At 37.0% G+C, this 23,361-nt stretch overlaps 1 protein-coding gene across 1 annotated transcript; it reads right to left on the minus strand.

The window, feature by feature from the left end:
- Positions 1-2,430: 2,430 nt before the first annotated feature.
- LOC129002786 (uncharacterized) lies at positions 2,431-14,162 on the minus strand. The gene is made up of 3 exons (XM_054430838.1): positions 13,802-14,162; positions 7,505-7,689; positions 2,431-3,232 (listed from the first exon to the last, which is right to left on the minus strand). The coding sequence occupies exons 1-3, from the start codon at positions 14,044-14,046 to the stop codon at positions 3,024-3,026; spliced, it is 639 nt and encodes a 212-aa protein (XP_054286813.1). The 5' UTR covers positions 14,047-14,162; the 3' UTR covers positions 2,431-3,023.
- Between the last annotated feature and the right edge of the window lie 9,199 nt (positions 14,163-23,361).

Here is a 23,361-nt window from a genome sequence, read left to right on the forward strand (position 1 = left end):
CCGAAGTGTGGGAACCGTTTATAACGATTATATTAAATTAAGGTATCTACAATCCTAAAATGCTATGGGATGGGAGGAAAACAGGTCCGCGACGCAGGAAGTGGTGAAGGAAATAGAAAAGGCAAGCAGTCTGGAGTGTGGGAACTGTTTTTGACGATTAGATTAAGATATCTGCAATCCAAAAATGTTATGGGAAGGGAGGGAAACAGGTCCACGACGTAGGAAGTGATGAAGGAAATAGTAAAGACGAGCAGTCCGGAGTGTGGGAACTGTTTATGGCGATTAGAATAAGGTATCTGCAATCCTAAAATGCTATGGGAAGGGAGGGAAACAGGTCCACGACGTAGGAAGTGATGAAGGAAATAGTAAAGACGAGCAGTCCGGAGTGTGGGAACTGTTTATGGCGATTAGAATAAGGTATCTGCAATCCTAAAATGCTATGGGAAGAGAGGGAAACAGGTCCGCGACGTAGGAAGTGGTGAAGGAAGTAGTAAATGCGAGCAGTCTGGAGTGTGGGAACTGTTTATGACGATTAGATTAAGGTATCTGCATTGCTAAAATCAAATGCAATGGGAGGGAGGGAAATAGGTCCGCGACGTAGGAAGTGGTGAATGAAGTAGTAAATGCAAGCAGTCTGGAGGGTGGGAACTGTTTAAGACGATTACATTAAGGTATCTGCAATCCTAAAATGCTATGGGAAGAGAGGGAAACAGGTCCGCGACGTAGGAAGTAGTGAAGAAAATAGTAAAGGCAAGAAGTCTGGAGTGTGGGAACTGTTTTTGACGATTAGATTAAGGTATCTGCATTGCTAAAATCAAATGCAATGGGAGGGAGGGAAATAGGTCCGCGACGTAGGAAGTGGTGAATGAAGTAGTAAATGCAAGCAGTCTGGAGGGTGGGAACTGTTTAAGACGATTACATTAACGTATCTGCAATCCTAAAATGCTATGGGAAGAGAGGGAAACAGGTCCGCGACGTAGGAAGTAGATAAGAAAATAGTAAAGGCAAGAAGTCTGGAGTGTGGGAACTGTTTTTGACGATTAGATTAAGGTAACTGCAATCCAAAAATGTTATGGGAAGGGAGGGAAACAGGTCCGCGACGTAGGAAGTGATGAAGGAAATAGTAAAGGCAGGCAGTCTGGAGTGTGGGGACTGTTTATGACGATTAGAAGGTATCTGCAATCCTTAAATGCTATGGGAAGGGAAGGAAACAGGTCCGCGACATAGGAAGTGATGAAGGAAGTAGTAAAGGCGAGCAGTCCGGAGTGTGGGAACTGTTTATGACGATTAGATTAAGGTATCTGCAATCCTAAAATGCTATGGGAAGAGAGAGAAACAGGTCCGCGACCTAGGAAGGGGTGAAGGAAGTAGAAAAGGCGAGCAGTGTGGAGTGTGGGAACTGGAAACAGTTTGTAGCAGTTAGAATAATGTATCTGCAATACTGAAATCCTATGAGAAAGGATGGAAACATGTCCACGACACAGCAAATGGTGAAAGAATTATTTAAGGCTAGCAGTGCGGAGTGTGGGGAATGGATTCAAGTATCTGCAATACTAAGACTGCTTTCAGGGTAAACTCATGATTTTTCCCAAGCAAAGCTCGGTCCCCAGGTACTTTTTATTATTTTTTGTATTATTATAACTTGCTCGTGTTGTGCAAAAACAAAAAAAACTATTTTATTCTATGTAATAAAAGAAGATTAATGGTTATTTTCCTAGTTTTTCATTGGAGTTGTTGATCCAATTGTACATTCTTTATCCGAGTGTGCCATCGCCCCCCCCCCCCCTGAGGTCAGGAGCACAAATCTCCCCCAAATAATACTCCCCCTTTACACATCCTACCTAAATTAGCTACCTGCCCCTTTCCATACTGAAACAAAAATTTCAAGATTTTCTAAAATAAAAAATAAAATACTGCTCAATAGATAGTTGGTCAATTGATTATTGGTACAATATAACATTCACAAATTTGGATTTTCTCAAAGTTTGGATAATTTTGAATTGATAAAATGGTTATGCTCTAATAGAGAATTAAGGAGGGTCTTTTGGCCCTAAACCAGAAATGATAAATTAGTCACAAATAAACAAACGCATGACCAGGTAGCTGCTGAGAGACTGAGAAAATATACTTTTTCAGTTTTAATTTTAAGACAAACTCACCTTTATTTTTTTAGAATATTTCATCATATAACCACGTATAAACAATCATTCGTATGACCAAACTTAGTGTTCGTACTAGGCGTATGAGTAAGTTTTTCCTCATTGTGTCTGTCACTACCAACTGAGCCGACTCACTTAAATTCGAGAAAGACCGAATAGTACCTAGGCAACTAAATAAACAGTGTTGCCTTGATAGTACTGTGTAAGTAATAAAAAATTGTGAAGTAGGAAAGTGATAGTGAAAAATAAAGTGTACAACAATGGACCTTTATACACTTCATACAGAATATACTTCAACAGAAAAAATTAACTTCATAACATACTCTAGAACACCATTTCTTGACTATATCTTGGAATTATTGGACTCGCTACGTATATATTTCATATTCACATAGCCTTAGCCTATTTTACTGCTAAAGCAAGCTTATGAAATTTTTTGCACAAAAATATTTTTTACTGTTAAGTATGCCTATATTGGTTAATAAAACGCAGTGAAACAAACATTTTTTTGTTTCATTTATTTATTTACTATCAAACATAAGGCTAGTTTCAAAGACTGTCCAGTCCATTCTTGTAAAAATATAAAAATATCAATCAAGACCCTTATTTGTTTGAGTACTCTATTTCTTATTTTAAAGCAAGACCTAATTAATAAGGGTTTCAGGATACAAACCTAAAACGTTATGTTCAATTTTCCAGCACACTGGTAGTTTCACGAGATCATAAAAAAACATATGCAGTTTCAAAAAACTTACGGGCCTAAGTGTAACACAAATGTACAACACAATGTAAATGTAATGTGTTACAAGTGTTGGCAAATGTATTCTATTTGCCAACAGCCTTCTTTGTTCACATAGAAGATATTTAATTCATGTCTTGCCAGAGTCGTTCATATTCAGAGATAAAAGCAGCTACAATCTGACGCTGGGACGTGATTATTAGGTTGTCCCAGTTTCCACATAAGGCTTGCATCGTCCAGTTGAGAGACCCAGTCATCAGGAGTCTTTTGTCAATGATGACAAACTTGTGATGCATCAACGTCGTGCATTTACGTCTGAATCTGACTGGGATACCTAAAACACATCAATAACTTACTTGTACGAATTTCCTATATAGGGAATAAGCTATTACCGGAGGTCTCAAGGCCTGGGTCCGGGACCGATTTACTTTTTCAAGTTGAGGTCCCCAGAGGTAAACCTCAAATCATGAAATTAACCTTAACACTAATACCAAAACCCTGGTCTGTGAGGCCATGGGGGAAATTTCATTATCTAATGTTGGCAAACACTGGTTCACTGTGGTGGGCGAGCAGCCCAATTTCAGATGGTACATTTTTTACCTTCCCCCGACCCTTAAAGTCCGGAAGCACTGCCACGTGTTTAGTTTGAGTGAGGCGTTTGACCTTGACGTATTGATTTTGAAAAACTTAATAGAACTAACAGACCGGGGGTTTTGGTAAACATCAGCCTGGGTAGGGTTTCATTATTAGTGTTAAAATAATAGAAACAAAATTTGCTCGACGCTAGCACCCAGTGTCACCGTACATGAACTAGACAAAATACAATCTTCAACATTTACAATGGGATGAGAAGTCTACTTGTGGTTGGTTAGTCTATGTTACTATTCAAGGTAACTAAACATTTTTTACGTCAAATTGAAGCTATTTTGTTTCCTGTGTAACAAGGGAGGAAACATTTACCTTGGCATGCGCAAAACAGGTGGGTGGTGGTAGTTTATCTATATCTATCTCTATCCGCTCGACAGATTGTAATGAAACTTTCAGGCATTATGCAAGGATGGTTTTTGTCAAGTTTGGTGCAGATCCGTCAAAAGGGCTCCGCCACAGAGGGTTTTAAGGGGTCCAATGTCACCCTTTTGGAACCACAATGTTTACAAATAAATATAATTTAAAAGCAGATGTTTACTTTCACCATCTGTTTTATAGTTTTGAATCATCACAACATTCTGTATTAGTCATGATTTGAAATAGTGCAACACTGTTACCACAGAATGCAGCACAGAAAACTATTTTATTTTGCATAAATCCAGTCCAAATATAATACACCCCAATCACAGCACACCTGTGCACTCAGCAACGTTTAAATTTAAATGCTCCGCAATATCCGCAACGGACAGCCGTATGTTGCCTGCTAACGTGTTGGTACGCCTAAAATCTTGTATATTTATATACCAAAAAGATATAATAATTATTTATAAAGATACTAATAATAGCGATATTATTATGTCGCTACTTGTTTTTCCCTCATCTTTATTTGTAGGCTTTTTATTTTTTATGTAATTTTTCCTTCACTCACCAATGTGAGTTCCTTTAGTCAAATTGGATGAGAAACATATTATCAATTGGTTAGCAAATAAAGTTACTACCATGTTATTGCTTATGATTATATTTACGTTTGACGAGTTTTATTTAGCATTGTAATAGCATCACATCCTTTTCCTATGAAATAAGCAAAAGACCAAGTGGCAGTGAGTTTAGAAAGAGGGGGTCAAAAAACTTTTGGACAGTGAAATATCGTTACAAAAAGTTCCTAAAATAAGTAGCTTACAGCGTCATTAAAATCATTTAGGCCTAAATAATCATACGTACAGAAAGTGATGTAACCCTAAAAATGAACAATTATGAGTTTACCGAAAAAATGTAGGATAAAACCAGTAATTTATGACTGTTTAACACGTTCAGAACGAGGGGCGGGAATTCTTGCCCCGCGGTACCGGCGCCACTGGTGCAAAAAAGCAGTGGTGGTGGGAAATCACGTCCTTCACCAATTAATGCCAGCAACTTTGCTTCAATGTGAGCTCAGCCATTGCCGGGGATCGTTGTAATTATTGTTGCCAGCCTGTAGCGTAGAATGCGAGCTTTATTTTGGTGTAGGTTGGTACTAAACCGACCCGTAAAATCCCGTCTGGCAATGCTTTTGTCCCGTTTTCGGGGATTTTCTCTATTCGAGCCATATTACAAAGACTCTGGTTATTGATCCAGGCAGTGCTACTACCTTTGGGTGTTTCAGTGAACTACGTCCACTTTCGGGGTAACGCAAAACAATCACCACTGTTTTTTTGTAATTTGTCTTACTGAGATATTTCAATGCCAATAGCGATCGCTGATTCAGTTAGCGTGCCGGGGCTCCGCAGTTTAGGAGCACCTGTATAAAGGTTTTCAGCAGTGAACGTGTTAAGAGTTTTAAATGTTTACAATAACATCTCAAATAAAAACATTTTTTTTTTAATTGAACTTTAACGTACCCTTATAAATATGAATGTGTTTGTGGGTCAAAGTTCAACTTATTTTATATTTGCTTGATGGATTGCCTTATTACTTTACTATGCGAGTAATGTTAAAGTAAACCCAATAGTTGTTATTGCCAGATAACAACAATAAGCTAGATCTCATGTAGGACCGAGAAGGATGGCGAGCGGCTGTTGGCGAGGCCAAAAACTTGTTGGGGTATGAGTGCCCACGTAGGTAAGGTAAGGTATCGTTGTTATATTGCAGATGCCCGTGTAACTGGTATTCATTTTATGATTTAAATCAATGTCGGCATGGAGGGGGGGGGGCATGTCACAGCGCATCACATACTAACCAGTATTTTAAATACACACGACCCAAAAATAATCCCGCTTACTGGGTCGAGAAATCCCATTTCAATCCCGCTTTTAAATAATAAAAGATCCTGTTTCATCCCGCATGTTTTTTGTTAAACAATCCCGAGTGTTATTTTTTATATATCATGTTTAAATAGTTGTTCAAATATTACTATTATATTTTGATAGCCTATAGTAGTTTGATCAATTGGAGTTAGTTTTTCTCTAAAATTAAGTAGAGAAAAATATAAATAAACATCATAGCCGAAAATCCTGCATCCCCTTTTAATCCCGCTCATGGTCTAAAAATCCCGTTTTTGGGATAATAATCCCGCGTATAGAAACACTGATACTAACCACGGGCCTAGTTGGTACCAGGGTTTATACTTGACCAAAACAAAAATCCCGCCTGCAGGGTCAAGAAGATCTCGTTTTATACCGCTTTATAAAATTAAAAACCCAGAGTGGTCTATTTTTAACATAACATTAGCTTATTAACCCTCCGAGTGTCATTTGTCGCTGCAGCGACACATAACACACTTTGTGTAGTGTTTTGTGTCGCTGCAGCGACTCACAAACACTGTTTACGGCGAAGGCTCTATGACTGACGAAATCGGATTGAACTGGATCGAGTTAGGTATCGTTTTATTTTACAGATTCAGAGATTTCTCCGGAGGTCTGTCTCTAAGCGCTATTCATTTTAGTTCTGAAAATATTGTAGCAGACAGCTGACGTGCGTATTTGTAAACAGCTTGCTTAACCTCGGACCGATGACTGATGTGTTTTATTACGTTTATCATTGTTTTAGTGTTAAAAATCAAAAGTAGTGATATACGTGGTGCATTCTAAGAAGATTTAAGTGATTTTGAAAGGTTGGTTGATGATCCTGAAGAAGTAGGTAGTGATATTGATGTAAATTATCAGCCAGATTCCTAGCTATGGTTAGGCTATGCATTCTTAGCTAAACGCTATGTACTGAAATCTGTCTTTTGTCCATAACTTATTTATTTGCAAATGTACTTCCTTATATTATTATATATTTGTAATCCACATAAAATTTAGAACAAAGTGGCTATTTTCAAATATTTATAAAACTTATTTTTCTTTTTTAATTTTCCAAAATATTTTTTTTTACCTAAAAAAATTTTTTGAAACAAATGTTCCTTATGTTTTATGTATATAATTGAAGCCCATGATTTTCCAAACAAAATGGTATATAGAACAGTATAATTAACATTGTTTTCAAGCTTCTCAGATCCATTTTAATAAAACCTTGCAAATGAGCAAAAAATAGGCAGACATTAAGGCCAAAACCAGGGACACTCGGAGGGTTAAATATTGCTATGATTTTATGTAAAATTAATTTAATTTATTGAGGTTAGTTTTTATCGGGAAACCTTTAAAAAAAAATAAGAAAATCAGGTATGAGAGCCTAAAATGCTGCTATACGGTAGGCCTACTTGACATCCTCTTTCAATCACTGGCAAATGGTCTGAAAATCCTGTGTTCAAACAGCATATCAGTTTAATGCAACGTAACAGAATATTTATTTATTTATTTACAGACGGAAAACTCCATTACTTATCAGTGGGCTGGGTTAAATAACTATGTGCAAGTTCGATAAGTACCCTGGCTAAAATGAACTGGCTGAGATAATTTTGTCCCATGACTTTGGTTTTGTCATTGCATTGCATTTAACATTTTTACATTAATAAGTTACTTACATTAATAAACGTGCTTACCATTCTCAAAGAAACTGTGTACTTGGGACCCAGATCCGTTAGCCATATCTTCATCTGTTATTATTCTCACTTTGACCCCCCTCTTGTGAGCCTGGACAACAATTTGACTAAGATCGAACAATGTTATCAAGTATAGGCAGATATCCAGAGTTCTTTCTGTTTTTTCAAGGTAGTAAATCATACGCCTGAAAAGATGAAATAATGAGGAAAGTGTATGGAAATCAATTGAAGCCTAATACTGTATCAATTATTGCTAAACTAGACAGGAAAACATGTAGGCCTAATAATTGTGTGGAGTTTGGGTTGTAGCCTAGAATTGTGTTTAAGTTGAGAACCAACCTTTTGAACCTTAATGGCTGATAAATTGGATGTAATGGGTACAGTACCGCAGAGAAACTACGGTATTTTATCAGACAAAATTATAATTTCATCTAAATAAGTTATTAAAAAAATTCTATCCAAAAATCTGTGTTGCCATATTTGTACATTAGTAAAAAAAAGAAACCCCAATTTTCACCTTCACCACAGATAAAACATACTCCCTTAAAATATTTCTTATCCTTAGGCTATGTACTTTATGAGCTGAAGCCAGTTTTATTGTTAGTGTTCTGTCTGGTGTACTGTAGGGTACTGTACTAAAGAGTGGTTATATCACACCAATACACAAGGCTGGTGACCCTGCTGACACAAAGAACTATCGTCCAATAACCATCCTGCCTGTCTTGGGTAAAGTCTTCGAGAGCCTTGTGTTAGACAAGCTCAACTTTCACATCTCAAGCATCATTCACCCGTCTCAGCATGGCTTTGTAAGAGGTAGATCTACAGTGTCCAACCTTCTGCTATTCCAAGAATATGTCCTGGCTGCCTTTCGGAAGAGTTAACAAGTTGACGCTATTTATATCGATATGTCCAAAGCGTTTGACAGAGTAGATCACTCCATCCTACTATCTAAGCTTGAAGGATATGGTATTGTTGGCCCGCTGTTATCTTGGTTGTCTAGCTATTTGCAAGGTCGCATGTTATCAGTGAAAATTGGTCCATCTAGATCACCCCAGTTCTCTCCATCTTCTGGGGTCCCACAAGGTTCATTGCTGGGCCCATGTCTCTTTAATGTATTTATCAACGACCTCCTGGACGTGATCTATGTCGACGCTCTACAATTTGCAGATGACCTGAAAATATTTACAGAAGTGAAATCACACGGAGATCATCAGAAGTTGCAGCACAGTCTTTTTGCAATCGACGAGTGGTGCAGTGCTAATGGCATGTCCGTCAATCCCAGCAAATGCTCTATGATAACATTCTGCCGATCAAAGTCTCCAGCTGAATACCAGTACCTAATCTCGGGTATTCAAATCCCAAAAGTCAAGAAAATAAAGGACTTGGGTGTTTACTTCGATAGTGACATGAGCTTCTCAAGCCACATCGACATAATCTGTAGTAAGGCCAGTAAAATGATCGGCTTCATCTCACGCTTCTCAAGAGGAATCAACAGCCCAATTGCTCTTCGATCACTCTATTGTGCACTCGTCCGTCAACTTCTTGAATACGCCAGCCCTGTATGGTCCCCTTACACAGCCCTGGCCAAAACCAGACTGGAGTCTCTGCAGCGGCGCTTCATTCGTCTGGTCGGAATTCGACTTGGCTATGTGTACTTGGATGTGCATGTTGTTGAACTGTCTGAAACATTGAAACTCCATCCCCTTGCTCTGAGACGTGACGTGGCAGATGTGGTATATCTCCTGAAACTCCTGAACGGTGATGTACGGTGTGCAGACCTCTTGTCTGAAATGTTCTTCAAAGTACCATCAAGTACCAGGTCCCATGGACTTCTGAGTCGCCGCCACCAATCTACCAACTACGACTACTACAGTCCTCTGGCTCGCTTTGTAAGACTGGGAAACCAAGTGGCGTCGGAGTGTGACCTATTCTTTGACAGTCTTCAACGGGTCCGTAAGTGTGCTCTCGAGCTCCTGACTGATTGAATCCTACCGAAGTTACAGAATATGAGTCATGTAAAATTTGATTAATTTGCCTTGTTCCTGTCTTGTATTTTATTTTTCTTGTTGTGGTATTTATTCTGTTATATAACTAGTGATATGAATATCTCTTCATTATATTGAATTTTAGCCTCCTGATCGCATTTAAATACTATAAATTGGTGTAAAATACCTGCATTTATGCGATCTTGTGTTGTAGCTGAGTTGCTACCGGTTTCAACTCACATTGGAGTCATCTTCAGGCGGTTATAAGATGTCTTCTCGCTTCATTCGAAGGTCGTCAAATGGATAATAAATAAACAAAACACAAACACGTACACGGACATAAAAACGAACATTTAAAGCTGTAAAAATACTGAACACGGTAGGCCTACGGGACACGACACGACGTGATCGGGCGAAAGTTATGTCTAGAGCATCACGTCGTGTCGTGTCCCGTAGGCCTACCGTGTTCAGTATTTTTACAGCTTTAAATGTTCGTTTTTATGTCCGTGTACGTGTTTGTGTTTTGTTTATTTATTATCCATTTGACGACCTTCGAATGAAGCGAGAAGACATCTTATAACCGCCTGAAGATGACTCCAATGTGAGTTGAAACCGGTAGCAACTCAGCTACAACACAAGATCGCATAAATGCAGGTATTTTACACCAATTTATAGAATATCTCTTGTAATGTCAGTCTTAAACTATTTTGCTTCTTCATGTATATGTATAATATTTTGTATTGAGTATTTATTCTGTCGTTACAATTAGTATAATATGATGTCTCTTGTAATGTTAGTCTGCAACTATTTATTCTACTTGTTCATGCATGTTTTATTTTGTAATGAGTCGGATCATTCTATACAATCTGTCTAGTCTCTTGAATGTATTGTTCCATGTATATTTGCTACTCTTGTATTTATTTTTGCAGACCATCTTGTTTTGATATGTATTGTTTAATGGCATTTGCCGTAGAAATGAATAAATGAAAATGAAATGAAATGTACGGGTTGAATTTTGTTTACAATTTGTTTCTTGTTATTTCAGTCGTTATAAACCTCGTTTAACCAAATAAAACAATCTTGAATGAATCATAAACAACAACTCATTCTCTATTGGCATTGCAGTTGCCGGCGGTTGCCAGCTAGCCAGGGCCGGATCTCCCAATAGGCACAAGCTCCCAGAGCAGGGCGTACAGCCGAGGGGAAATATTTTTGTAATATCTAAAAATAAAAATAAATAGTCGTAGCTCTTAAACATATTTTGGAGTTGATTAAAAAAACTCTGCCTAATAAAGTAAGTTGTATTCTGGTATTGAAGTTCATTAGAATAAATAATTGTTGGATAATTAAACAATGGCCATGATTTTTTTTGTTTTTTTTTTCAGGAATGCTCTTGCTCTGTGGGTTGAGTTGTTTTGTTTCAGTCTTAGTCCCACAAACGTAAGCATTTTCTATAAGCATAAAATTGCCAAAAATGTTTCAGACGGCATTTTGTTAAGGCTAAAAAAGTCAATTCTTTCAAAAACTAGCGTTTACGCTAATCGATGTTCACTGGCAAAGGTTGGACTAACTCCAAATTTTTTTGATTCATGTCATAAAAGTCAGAGGTGAAATTCTAAGTTAATCATCCAAGCTCCCCAATTTGATGACAAGTTCATCGACCACAGTTATATTTTTATTTTTTACACTTCCGGTACCGTACCTAAAGTGTTATGGTAAATTTAAATTGTGGTGTTTCTGGATCAAACATGTTGATAAACCTTTGCCCAACATTTCCATGGCATTTAAGTCCCACATAAGTTATAGGCTTAGGCGAAAGTTTTTAAATGATCTGGCCTTGTTGTCATTGCAATCCTACCAATTGTATACCGGTAGGCCTACACTGTTTTGGGTGGCTTAAGTTTTTCAATGGCTTACGGTAGTTATCTTCTCATCTTGTAGTCCTCGCCATGTTTTGAGAGGTACCTGAAATCATTAACTTATTTTCTTTGATGAAGAATCATTAGGGACGACATTGTCTTCCGTTCTATGGTAGGGCTAGATTACGGGTGGTCTAGTTATGTTGGTAATGGTGCCTAGTAATCTGTGTGTGGTGTCCATTAGGCTAAAGCCGCGTTTACACCGGAGTTAATAACACGTGTTTTTAACAAAAAGTTATTAACATAACAGAATCGCTCAAAAATTTCCCTAAACAAAAGTTAATAACTCGTGTTTTTAACAGAAAATTCCTTGTTATTAACAAGATTTATGTTATCCATCAAGAGTCGGTAAAGATCAAAGGAAATGTGTTATGTTTTTAACAAATGTTAATAACAAAAGTTAATGGTCCCTTTTAGCGCGTTAACTTTTGTTAATAACAGGCCCCTCTCTTCCCCGCAACCCCCGTGCCCAGCATCGTGCTACAGAGAGCGCGCTAGTCGCCCCTAAGTACCAACTGCAGCAGACTCTCAACATCACAGCTGGTCATGCGGAGGAAATTCTTTATGCTTCCATCGCACCTTAGCTCACCTGAAAGAGGGTCACGATTGTCTTCTTGCATATCACTTAACATATCACTCCCACTGTACAAAGTCCTTGCTCTGAGTGACGGTTTCACACAGTATCTCCTAGGTCTCCTTTGGGCAGCAGTAGCCAAAACAACGCACACAGCTGCAGCGAGAACCACGTCATCCTCTCGCACCATTGTCTCATCTACAACTGCTGACTGTGCATGAGCAATGATTCAAGATAGTGGAGTAACTTAATGTTTTTAACATAAATGTTTTTAACAAAAACTGAAGTACAAAATAATTTGTTAATAACTTTCTGTTATTAACTTTTGTTAATAACTGCCGGTTAATAACAAAAGTTAATTAACTTTATGTTATTAACTCCGGTGTAAACGCGGCTTAATTTTGGTGATATGTCTAGTTATAGTAATGAACTGCCCTGTCACGATGATTAACCCTCCAAGTGTCCATAGTTTAGGCCTTAATGTCCACCTATTTTTGGCGCATTTGCAAGGTTTTATTAAAACGGATCTGAGAAGCTTAAAACAATGTTAATTCTAATGTTCTATATACCATTTTGTTTGGAAAATCATGGGCTTCAATATTATATATAAAACATAAGGAACATTTTTTCAAAAAAAAATTTTTAGGTAAAAAAAATATAATTTTGAAAATTTTCAAAAATAAAAATAAGTTCGCGCTCAATGAAATTGTATAAATTATAGGCCTATAAATATTTGAAAATAGCCACATTGTTCTAAATTTTATGAGGATTACAAATATATAATAATATAAGGAAGTAGATTTGCAAATAAATAAGTTATGGGCAAAAAACAGATTTCAGTACATAGCGTTTAGCTAAGAATACATAGCCTAACCATAGCTAGGAATCTGGCTGATAATTTACATCAATATCACTACCTACTTCTTCAGGATCATCAACCAGCACTTCAAAACCACTTAAATCTTCTTATAATGCAACACGTATATCACTACTTTTGATTTTTAACACTAAAACAATGATAAACGTAATAAAACACATCAGTCATCGGTCCGAGGGTAACCTAGCTGTTTACAAATACACGCACGTCAGCTGTCTGCTACAATTACGATCGGCTCAGAGAACGTACAGCACTGAGACAGACCTCTGGAGAAAGCTTAGAATATTACGGAAAGAACGATACCTAACTCGATCCAGTTCAATACGATTCAGTCAGTCATAGAGCCTTCGCCGTAAACGATGTCTGCGTGTCGAAAAATCGACAAGTAACACTACACAAAGTGTGCTGCTTGTCGAATTTTTGTCAAGTAACACTGGGAGGGTTAAGCGAGTTTTTCAGGGGTGGTGTCTAGTAATCTAGGCGTGGTGTCTACAGGAAGTCATGGCAATCAAAGTAATTTGAGAAAGTTGTAGTGTTGGGGTCCAGGAACAGTTTAAGTTAATACATTTTATAGGACGTTTTAGGTGAGTTGGGGAAAGTGAATAGTAACCCCTATGGTAGGCCGGCTGCACTTTACTTGACGTCCTACACTCATTCGAATGAAAATATCGATCGATATATCGATTAATCTATTGCTTCATTCGATATATCGTTTGGTTGGTTAGGTAAGGTTAACCTAACCTAACTAACCAAACGATATATCGAACGAAACAATCGAATGAAAATATCGAATCGAAAAAACAATCGAATGAGTGTAGGACGTCAAGTAAAGTGCAGCCGGTAGGCCTATGTTTATATTACCAAACCAAACCTATAGGCCTAAGTTAGGCCTAGGCTAATAAAGTTTAAGTTAGGCCTAGTACCGGTAACCTACCTACTAACCTTAAATTGTAGTAAGAGCAATTTTCTAAATGACAAGTCTTTTTATTGATAAGTTCATTCTTGAAATGGTCCCTACATGCTATTCCTTGGTTGCTGAAAAATAACACTTCATTCACAAAGTCATCATCGTCGTTTATATCTTCTTTCAGCCAATATTTCCTTGTGATGTATGCAGCAAGCGTAACACTCATACCACCAACAATAATGGGCACAGCATTAGTAATAATATTTGGAAAGGAAAACATTATGAGCTAGCTTCATAACAATTAACAACTTGAAACAGAAGGCAGAATCAGACTTTTGGTTTTAAAATGTATTCGAAAGAAAACAGAAAAGTAGCCTTCGAACTTAGAAAGGCTAGTTTTTGTTTGTTTGTTTATTTACTGTTTTGTTTTTCCCTGTTCTGTTGCGTTCCAATTCCACCCATCCCCATAGAAAAGGTACAACCGTCTCGCTGCAGTAATAAATCCTACTTTTTTTACTGCAACTGTTAGTTCCTCTATGGAACAGATTGGATGGAACCGTTCCTGATGGAAAAGTCCCTTGTCGTCCCTCCCTTCGCCATTCGTGACTCGGGACTTGGCCTACAGGAAGCTCTAAAGCATATAAGCCTGGTTTACACGGGTCGAGTACGGCGGGCGAGTCAGTGTGCGAGTTGCCACTCGCTATTTAACTCGCTTGGTGTAGACATGCAGGCGAGTCGAGCAACGGGCGAGTTGATAAAAAGAGGTCAGTTGAGAGCGAGTCGAGTGATTTAGTTGAAAACCGAGTTACTCGGCCCAGTAGCTACCCCCCCACCACGATTTGCCCGCAAAACATCTGTTTACTGCTCTCAAGTGAGTCCAGCGACCACAGAATAAAAATATTTTTTTGTTATTTTGTGGTCGCTGACAATAAGTCGATCACAACGATCAGTATTTTTGGGGTTAGTTCAGTAGTGTATGCCTAATCACCCTCAATACTAAATGGTTCAGTTGAACAGTTGGCCCTGCGTTGCATTGTTTTGCTGTACTTAAATCTACTCACTCTTATAAAATTCAGTTTTCAAAATTGTTGTACAACTTAAGATCTATCAGAAATACATTGAAAACGGTGTTTTCATATTTTTTTATTTGGAGGCAACTTTTGGTTGCCTATATATTTTATTTTAAAGAAATGCAGTACCGGTATAGTAATTTGTAACAAATCTTATTCTTTTAGAATATCACCTTCCACTTTGGTCTATCGTATTAAAAAAAATACTTTTAAGCACCCCCTGAATTTAATGGATGATTCAGTTTTAATTCTAATAATCTAATTCAGTGATTTAATTAATTTATAAATTCAGCATTAAACTCTTAAAGTCCCATTTTAAACTCAAACAACATTTAACACGAAAGCTACGGTATACGGAATACCCTACACCACAGAACACAGAACAGAGAAATTATAAAAATTACTTCTCTGTGCATACACTGTCGGTCGCTGTTCGAAATAGGAATTAGGAATGCGTGTAGACAGTCTAGTCAAGTACCGGGCGAGTTGAACAAATCAACAACTGGGCCTAGTAACTGGGCCGAATAACTCGTCTGACATACTCGACCCGTGTAAACCAGGCTATACTCCTTCATGTATAAGATCGGAGAGAAAAGGAATCCGGAATCCCTGTAATATTTTGTGGTCTAGTCTTATTTTACTACTCATGAGTTGTTAGTTGATGTTTCCATAAATTAAAGAAGTAGGCCTATGGGTTATTATGAACTTGACTACTACTTATAAGTTTATTTTTTCAAAATTTGTTTTAGCCTATTAGCTAAATTAGGCAATTCTAATTAAGCGCTCTTTTCCTTTGGAACTTTTGGAACAAACGCCTTCACCGTTCAATTCACGTTTTAAGGTTGCCTCGATTTATTGTTTTAAAAAATCGCTGAGTTCATAAATAGCTTAAGTTCATAAATACAGAAATATTAATAAAAAAAACAAGTTAGAGGGTTTGTTATGATGGTCCTTTAGTGAGATCTTCAAAATCATAAAAAGTAGGGTGTATGTAACTTAACAGCTACAGGGCTAGTACATACTTAGTTACAATAGGCTATCTAACTTAGGTACAGTATTCAAAAATAATTATTCTATATTGAATTCCACGCCCCTAATGGTTTTAACTTTTCCATTTCATTATGAGCAATCGCGTTTTAGAAATGGAAAAGATTTAATTTTAAAGTTACACGCATTCAACATTTAGGGGGAAATAGGTAGGGGCCTACTCATTTGCACAACCTATGAAGCATCTGATATACCATTTTGTCATTACAGTTGCCTAGGGTAGTATTTTGAAATGTTTAAGCTCTGGCAAAGTAATCCAAAACCATATTAAAAACTGTCCGTTAAACACCGTCTAAAAATGTGTAATCTTGTATCTCAAACTATGCTGGTATGATTTGATTTTATTTGAGACAATTAATTAATTATGAAGAGGGAGATAATTATAATAGGATTTGCGGCAGGGTAAAAACGCCAACATAAACAAACAATAGTCAACCAAGACAATGGGTAAGGACAGTTTCTTGTTGTAACTGTTACATTTATTCAGTTCCTTTTTACTAGAATGAGAAAGCAGTAGTCTGTTACAGACCCTAGGAACATGTTCCTATGTTTAAAAAAAAGTAGGATTTATTACTGGGGCGAGACGGTTGTGGAAAGGGAGCAGCTGTTGAGCTGTTGCTCTTGTTCCATCGTTCCCTAGTTTTTTACCTAGTGCATCATTGATTATGTTACTGCGCAACTTTTACGATCCATAATGTCTTAGTTTACGAATAAATAAATTGCATAATGTAGTTTCAACTTTATTTAAAATTCACTTTTAGCCACTGTCAAACGTACCTTTTTTCAAAACACTTGCGGCTTACACACTACACGTGAATTGCGCGCCATGCAATTTTTATATTGGCACGCCGTGCTCTAGAATGGCACGTTGATGCCTACACATTTGATCATCAGTGTAACCTGCAACGTGCTAAATTACATTGTCTGATCGTACAAATTAAATGCAGAACACACAAACACATGGCATGTTTTAAGGACATAATTAATTAATCATTAAAAATAGAAACTAGACAGCACTAAGTCGGCTAAGGTTAGTCCAGACCTTGCACCTAGCTGCCGTACAGATATACGCCGACAGGGCACTTGGTTCACAATACTATGGTGGAGGATGTATGCTCTATTATATGTATTATATAAAGATCAATGACCGCGTCTCGGCTTTACTCATCGCATACGGCGCGCGATCCATTGTGTTTTAATCTCGATGGTAGTGCCAAAGACAAAATTCCGTCGATTCACTAATAAGAAATTACTGTTATAGGGTCAAACCCTGTCAAAAGTGATGGAACTATTAGCACGTGGCACGGGACCGCCTACACACTAGCACGTCAGAACGGCGTTCTTTGGCATGGCACGCCAAAAATCAAACTCGTTTTGATTTTCACCGTGCCATGCCAATGCACACGGTGTTCACTACACACTTGCACGTTTCGTCTGTTTTTGGCACGACGTGCTTGCATGGCGTGCAATGCACGTGTAGTGTGTGGGCCGCTTTACCTTTAATTTAAAAGTATGTTTTAAATGAAATAGTCTTGCCAGACAGGACTGTTTATAATATCCCATACAGCCAATTGTAACCAAGGAACCTACAGTTTATAGTGGAAAACTACATTTTTGCCTTGTAATTTACGAATTGGTCTAATTATCAGAATAGTTCTGCAGACAATCGTTCACTAGAGGTGTTAATCGCACCACATAGGGATCTCAATCCCGATATCCCGAATCCAGGTCAATTTTGATACTTATAAATCCGGGGATTGGCGTCTTTTAATATGGGAATTGAATTAACGGGATTGCAAAACCTGTTTAAATTTTTTTAGAGTTTTCCTGCGGAAAATAAATAAATATTAAATAAAATACGTATAAGTACTGTTTATTTTTAGGACGATGAATATTTATGAAATATGGTAAGTTGTGACCTATTTCGATTGGATAATTTAATTATCATTAAACTCATTTGCCTACTGTTGGTGAACGTAGTGTAAATATATGTTTCATGTTATAGACGAATTCTATTTACTTTGCAACTTAAATGTTATTATTTTAGTTGATTAGAAGTTAATTACAGTAGGCCTATAATAAGATATTTTGAGTTTTACTTTTCACCTAAAACGCAATCAACAATTTATTAATTATTGATGTGGCAAACATATAAGATGGCAATCGGAAATTGAAGTAGTATTTTCTTAATAACATTGAAGGTCTAAAAATTAACTATAATCACACCATTTATTATTTCATTGCGATTGCTTATATATTTTATATTTATAGTGTCTATAACTTTATCTTCATATTTGGTTTTTAGTGAGGTGATTACGTTTTTTACAATCCTAAATTAAGTTTTTCGCACACAAGCTACACGATACATAAGCAGATGGTTTATTGTTTTACAGTACCTTTGTTTTATTGCTGACACTCACCACATTTTTTGGGCGGTCACTCGTGATTCTTTCCCATTATCTGTTTATCTTTATATTTTTATTTTTTATAATAAGCGTGTCGTGTAGGCTACATGCGAGTGCGGTTGCTCGTGATTATAAAATGTATTTATTAAATTCTAGAGTGACATTTATATACTGTATGACGTGTTGAAAGTTGCATCTGGTAATATTTTTTTTTTACTTAGAAAACGGAAAAATGCGCAAAGTGTAACACTGGTAAGGCCAGTTTAAAACAGAGGACTCGACAAGGACAAGGTGACTTCATCACGCCCAATGGCTAAAAAGTTAAAATCGTAAAATAATATAATTCTGGAATTGATCCCGGGTATCCGGGATCGGCTTAGATGATTCCCCAAATCCCGGCCCGGTATTTGAGACCCCTACGATGCACATAATATGTGCATCATGTCGATACATTTTCACAGTTCGTGGCCTCCAAGTAGCTTGATTTCTTGATTACAGGACGACGCCATACGGTCCCAATCGAATCAATGGCACATTTTCAAATAAAAACCAAGCAACCCAACTACATATAATAAATATTTGCACTTATTCTTTCTTAAAATGACGTCCTGACTGAAAGAAGCCTATGCCAACATGAGGGAGATAGAAGAAGACATCAAATATACTTACTGTAACTCATTCAAGCTAAATGATGGTGACAAATATAACTACAAAGCTGAAGTTAGGTGATCATCTCAGATGCTCCCCTAAAAATCTATTTTTTAACATGCTAAATTTTAAAAACTTAAACCAGGTTCCGTGCCAAATTGAGAATGTCTTCGCAATCTTGCAAAAACCTATGATTAGGGTCAAATTTAAGAGAAGACTTTTGTGATTATTTTAATCTTTGGTATGCAGGACGAATCACTAAGTGATCATCTTACACTATTAACCTATTTAAAGCTCACAGATATTAACAACATTCTCAGATCTCAGATCTGAGGAGCTACTTGTATTCATTGGAGCTATGAGTACTGAGCCAGAAACAATCGCTACATTCAGCTAATATTGCATTTTGCATTAGTAAACTAGGAGCGATCACGTATCATGATTTAAATAAAGCAATAAATTAAAACAAAGCTTATAGATATAATCATAGATAAAAGGACTTTTAATCTATGATATAATACAACTACTGTATTTCATTTCATCAATTTAACTTACCAGTTTGTCCCAGATCTACCAATATCTATAACAAGTTTCATAAGTAAAGATGTGGAAATAATTACATACATATCCTTTGTAAGCATTACGGTATTTTTCCTATGTTTGCTTGGTAATGTCATCTGGTGAACCAACAGTATTGGTTGAACCTGACCAATCGACATTTTCTCAATCTTGGCCGGATTTGACAATTCAGACAAAGCAGAAATAATCGGGTCTGACTTAGGGGAGGTACAAATGAGGCATTTAGTTCAAAATTCCTTCGCAAACAGCGCTGTAGTAGAGAGCACTTTGGCAATGAAGGTTTACTAATCGCAAAAATAGTTCTGTTCATAAAATAAAATTATAAATGCCTCAAATTCAATTTTACTATTTTTTAATTATAAAATTAAACTATCATAACCTAACCGAACTAACCAAACTTGCTGATAAAGAAATAATATAACAAAAGTTTAGTAATCGGAAAAATAATTCTGTTTATTAAATAAAACTAGAAATTGCTCAATTAAAATGTTATAATGACTTAATAATAAAATTAAACTGTAATAACCAAACCAAACCAACCAAACTTGCTGATAATAAAAAAATCTTGGACAAAAAGTTAACACTATCAGCGGGATTCGAACCCGGGACCTACAGTATATCAGCCCGGCTCGCTAACCAATAGACCACCGAGGCCGATGGCTGTAGAACGTTTTGTTACGGTAATGGCGTTCCCTCAGCTAATAAGAAGATCTCAGCTGTCATCGTAGCCTCTTCTATACCTCCCCTGAGTAAATACCGAAATAATCCTGCATGGATTCACGATTGGCAGATGTTATTGGCGAATTCAGCTTTTACCCATTACCGTAGGTGGCACGGTAAAACCTAGACCCGGGGCTAATACCAATACTTTATCATTTTTATGTCCCTAGAGGCCAAAAATACTATTCGTTCAAATTGTTATATATGTATCTATATACATGTATACATATGTTGATACATATGTGAGGGTGATGAGGTTGTATCCTATATACTGTATATGAATTTGAACGGATGGTGTTTTGGGCCTCTGGGGACATCAAAACGAAAAAGTAAATTGGTCCTGGGTCTTACGGTGTCTCATACGGCAATTTCTTAAACCCTATATGTAAAATCCACAAAAGCCGCATTAACATGAACTTAAACATTAAATATGATTTAGTATGCTTACTTAGCAAATTTCAGTGGCTAGGCTGTACACTAACAACCCCAATCCCACTATATCCTTCTACGATCTCATCTCAACCAGCTACAGAGCAAGGTGTCTGCCTGTCAATAGAGGTGCAAAAACCTACGAGAATAGTCTACAATAGGTCGGGGCGCGCGGGGAGTTACTTGTTTCAGAAATACGTTTGTAGCAGCGTAGCGTATTGTTTTTTACGCTGTCCTGGCGCCTAGGAACAGGTGCGTTCGCAGCGGGGGATTGGGAATCAAAATAGGCGGTTTTTGCCGCCAAACCCCGCCCCGAGATTCTCAGGCTCTCGCAGGAGCAAATTAGAATTCAGGCTGTTTATGGGATGGAAGAGGCAAATCGTCACCTTAAAATGGAAAAAATCGGGGATAAGCGTTAAATATTTCTGAACATTAACAATGTTTTTTTTGCTGGATAGGGCTTTAAACCCAAACCCGAAACGATGTACTAGTTTTCCTTATAAAATCAGTTATAGGTATAAAATAAAACTAAGGTGATCTCCTCTATGGTTTTGTTGATGTATATTTCCTAACGAGTTTATGGTGACAATGAGTAGTTGTGGTTTTGAATCGTTTATAAACGAGCTGACGCGCATTTCTGGTATTTCACAATCGTATAGATCATTTGAGAATCAAGAATAGGTCGTGTTTTTATGTATATTCAGGTGTAATTCACTGTGACTGACCAGTGTAGGCCTGTCCTGGGGGCTCGGACGACACAGACGACACGTCGCCCGACCTTGAAGAGGATCATTTTAGAAATTTTTTCAAGAAAAATAACAAAATATAATAAGAAATTAAATTTTGAAATTAAAAATCAAAAAAGAATTACTATTGCAATTTGTTTAATACATATAATGGTAATTCAAATCTTTAGTGGAAGGTAATGCATTAATTGACGGGTAAGAAAAAATCGAGACACGACATCAATAGTATTATTGTTAATGGGGATAACATAAACTACTCGTATAGATTTAATTTTGCAATCCTGATAGTTTATGAAATGTGGGTTCGTGTACTCACATACAGTTAGTTATTTTGTTATTTATCCATACGTTATTGACGATTAAATGACCAGAGATATTTTACACTGCGACCTCGTGGTTGGACTGGCTATGCTATGGGGTTATTGTCGGGGGGGGGGGGGGGTTAAGTGTGGTGTGAATCAATAACAACTCCACGCTAACTGGGATGGGAAATATCAGAGGATATGAATGGGTGTACTACCCTCTGCACTACGCCATTCATAAAGTGTAATCCCTATTAAAGCCAACATAAATCAGATGGGGTGCTTGCATAGGTCGTTTTGTAAAGAAAAACCTCATACAGTATTAAGATTTTCCTTTTGCCTTGGCTTGTCTATCACAAAATGCAAGAGTAACTTATGGTAGGACGAATGGTAGGAGCCTGTTTGGAATCCACCCTAATGGTTAAAAAAGAAAGTGCCAATCACACATTTGTAAAAAAAAATAATAAGAGTTTCGACCTACTGTATTCCACTTCCAAGTTTCCCACTATAGATTCTCGTACAAACCTGGGTAGGTATTGAATTGTCTTTGATTATTGATAATTTATACCAAATCTTGGCGGACATTAGGTTTTTATTGTAAACTTTTGTATTACTCGCTCTACTTTAATTGAGAAAAAACACAAATGGATTGTTTACTTCGTTATGTTGCCAGTTCCTCGGAAAAACTCATACAAGGTTTATTGACTGAATTCACCAACACAATGAAGATTTTCAAGTAAAGAATAAGCTTCAAAATCTCATTTGCCATTGAAAAGTTTTAGTGGCAATATTATACAAAACATAAGTGAAGGAATTTGTCTTTATGTATTCAACGATCGAGTAGTTGCGGCAAAGTTTATTTTTATGATTCAGGACAGGCAAATAAATAATATACGCTGTTCAAAAAGAGGAAATGAAAATTGCTATCCAAATATTATCCAAGCTATTTCGACAAATGAATCCATACTTTCAAATATTTGGGACAGGTGTTAAGAGAAATTCCACTGAACAACGTGAGAACGTTCTGATGTGGGTCATACTCTGACTGACAGACAACACGTTAAAATACGCTAACCAACTTTCAATAGTGTTGCTGCGTTAGCCTATTCAAAGCAGATTATGGCTGTCCAGTTGGTAACCCAGAGTTTGTGGGTCAAAAAATTGAGCACATGAAATGGTTGATATCACCCCAATTTTCAGGATTCTCTACAGAGAAAATTCGTTTGACAAGGGGGATGTCTCAAATCAAAGAAATAAAATGACCCAACTTAAATTAATTAACACAGGTTATCAATAAGGCAACAGTTTCCTTCAATTCTCAATGCTGGAAAAAACTTTGTTGCAACATGTTAGCTCGAATTGAAGCAGATCGTTTAGCATTTTAGCATTCATTAGAAATTATCAGATAAAAACTGAGAGCAGAAATAATGTTGGTGAACCTTGACGACGAGCTAAATAGAGACAAATAGATATAAGTTATATACAATTAGTTTCTAACAAGTGTTTAAACAACTCTAAAATGTAAATTTAAACATAACGTCATTGGAGTTATGTTTCATACTATGCGGCTCATTGAGCCGCACGGGTTCTCTAGTTTATAACATTAGTAAGATTATGTGTCCGTGAACGCGATAACTTGAGTATTTTTT

This window comes from Macrosteles quadrilineatus, unplaced genomic scaffold, assembly GCF_028750875.1.
Source record: "Macrosteles quadrilineatus isolate MER2022 unplaced genomic scaffold, UCM_ALF_1.0 Scaffold_9__3_contigs__length_116548681, whole genome shotgun sequence".
NCBI classification, from domain to species: domain Eukaryota; kingdom Metazoa; phylum Arthropoda; class Insecta; order Hemiptera; family Cicadellidae; genus Macrosteles; species Macrosteles quadrilineatus.

Excerpts from the sequence above, each read along its gene's own strand:
- LOC129002786 (XM_054430838.1), bottom strand. The coding sequence starts at position 14,046 with ATGTTTTCCTTTCCAAATATTATTACTAATGCTGTGCCCATTATTGTT. Across the intron at positions 7,690-13,801 it reads TGCTCTTACTACAATTTAAG|GCGTATGATTTACTACCTTG; the intron begins GTTAGTAGGTAG and ends TCATCTTTTCAG. Across the intron at positions 3,233-7,504 it reads ACACAGTTTCTTTGAGAATG|GTATCCCAGTCAGATTCAGA; the intron begins GTAAGCACGTTT and ends GATGTGTTTTAG.